At 46.3% G+C, this 1,927-nt stretch overlaps 1 protein-coding gene across 1 annotated transcript; it reads right to left on the reverse strand.

Annotated features, from left to right (window-relative positions):
* Positions 1-584: 584 nt before the first annotated feature.
* Positions 585-1,517, reverse strand: LOC114180489. The gene is made up of 2 exons (XM_028066803.1): positions 1,350-1,517; positions 585-1,274 (listed from the first exon to the last, which is right to left on the reverse strand). Exons 1-2 carry the CDS (start codon positions 1,515-1,517, stop codon positions 585-587), a joined length of 858 nt encoding a protein of 285 aa, XP_027922604.1.
* Between the last annotated feature and the right edge of the window lie 410 nt (positions 1,518-1,927).

Below are 1,927 nucleotides of genomic sequence, written 5' to 3' on the forward strand. Positions count from 1 at the left end.
TCAGTTTTATTATGATTTTCTTTTGTATTTTTTTATGGTTTGGTTTTGTAATAACTAAATAGTACGATTTTAATTACTACGGAAGCGATGTTGAACTTTTAATTTTCCCGCGTTTTTGGGAAATTGCGAGAATAAATGTGATGTTTTATAAATCTTATTTCTTATTTATTTTTAAATAGTAATTTCTGGCTAGGACGTTACAACTTTTTCACACATGCATTTGACACAAATGAGTGTGTCGCTCCAGAGTCATATAACACACAACAAGCTTTTCCAGCTATCATATAATGGCCTATAACGAGGTTACCTGAACCTGCTGCCTCAGCCTCGGTCATGGCGTACACCTTGCCAGTCGCTTGAGGCCTGGTGCCTCTGTGCCTCTGCTAGTTCTGCGTAGGAGTCTGTACTAGAGGTTGTGTCACTGCCCTAGCAAGGGTGGGGCAGTCCCTCCTAAAGTGGCCTTCCTTGCCATGGTTGTTGCACCTCTTGAAGCCTGCAAGTTGGGGGCAGACATTTCTCTTGTGCGGTCCCCCACACTAGTAGGACTAAATCCTGCTCTGCTGGGAAGAAGACTCCCTAGACACCTAAGACTGGAAATGGGCCCTAGTATAGGGCTTCCTCCTCTCCTCGTGCCTATGCTTAGACCCAGATGGTCCTCCCACTCTCGGCTGGTGTGGGTGTTGAGTTTCCACCTCCACCTTCATCTTCTCCATGACCCTCGCCTTCTCTACCAAGGCTGCAAAGTCCTTGATGGACAGCGGGGCCACCATCAAACGGAGGTCTCCATGGAGGTCGTTCTCGAACTTCCTGCACCGCCACTCTTTATCTAGTGGCATGGTGTAGAAACGACTGAGGTGCTTGAACTTTTTTGCATACTCAGTCACAGACTTGCTTCCTTGAGTCAACTGCAAAAATTCTACCTCTTTAGCATATTTAACGCTGTCAGGGAAGTACTCGGAGAGGAACTTCCTCCTGAAGACATCCCAAGTAATTGGTTCGTGTCTCTCCTCCATAATGGACTTCATGTTGATCCACCAGTGCTCACCCTCACCCGTGAGCATGTACAGTGCGAATGCCAATCTACTCTCCTTTGGGCACATCTTAGCATCAAATATTCTCTCCAGGTATTTCAGCCACTGGTCTGCTGCGTCCGGACTGGTCTTGCCTCCAAACTTCACCGGGTGGTGTTTCAGAAAGTCCTCCAGACTCCACTCCTGGACTGTAGGTCGTGGCTCTGGGCCGAAAGCAGGGACATCTACCATATTCTCCTCCAACTGGCGAAGGGCCTCCATATGCTATCTATGAGCATCCTCAGCAGCCGCCCTAGCAGCCTCCATCTGCTGCATCACCAGTTGTTGCTGCTCAAGCGCTGCCGCTTGTCGCTGCATTGATGCTTCGTGTTGTTGCATCATTGTCGTACTTTGCTGCGTCATAGCAGCTACCATTGCTTCAATCGCTCTGGCGATATCTGGCACATCGCCCTGGAAAGATTGCGGAGTCCTACGAGATGGTGCCATAGTTCACTAGCACACAGGAAATCACTTTGTTAGGCTCGATAAGACAAGAATTAGCTAAGAACACTCAGAAAGACATAGAGAAAACTAAGCGGACACCCAAGTCCACTTACCTAAGGAACGACCGTTCTGATACCATAAATGTAACATCCCAAAAACTGCATAACCTCAAATTAATAAAACATCACATACATGAATATTCAGAGAGTACGAAGTTTAGGGTGTAAAGGTATACAATACGTCAGATATACCCAGATTACATGAAAAGGGCTCCACACGGCCCAAACAAAAATACACTGGAAAAACAAATAATTATACTAGATCTTGTTCAGACAAGAGAATCATAACTAATAAAATCCTTTAGTGATGGGCCCCACAGTGGGCCCAATACCCATCTAATCCATCAAGCTGCA

The sequence above is a fragment of the Vigna unguiculata genome, chromosome 4 (assembly GCF_004118075.2).
Source record: "Vigna unguiculata cultivar IT97K-499-35 chromosome 4, ASM411807v1, whole genome shotgun sequence".
In the NCBI taxonomy this organism is placed as follows: domain Eukaryota; kingdom Viridiplantae; phylum Streptophyta; class Magnoliopsida; order Fabales; family Fabaceae; genus Vigna; species Vigna unguiculata.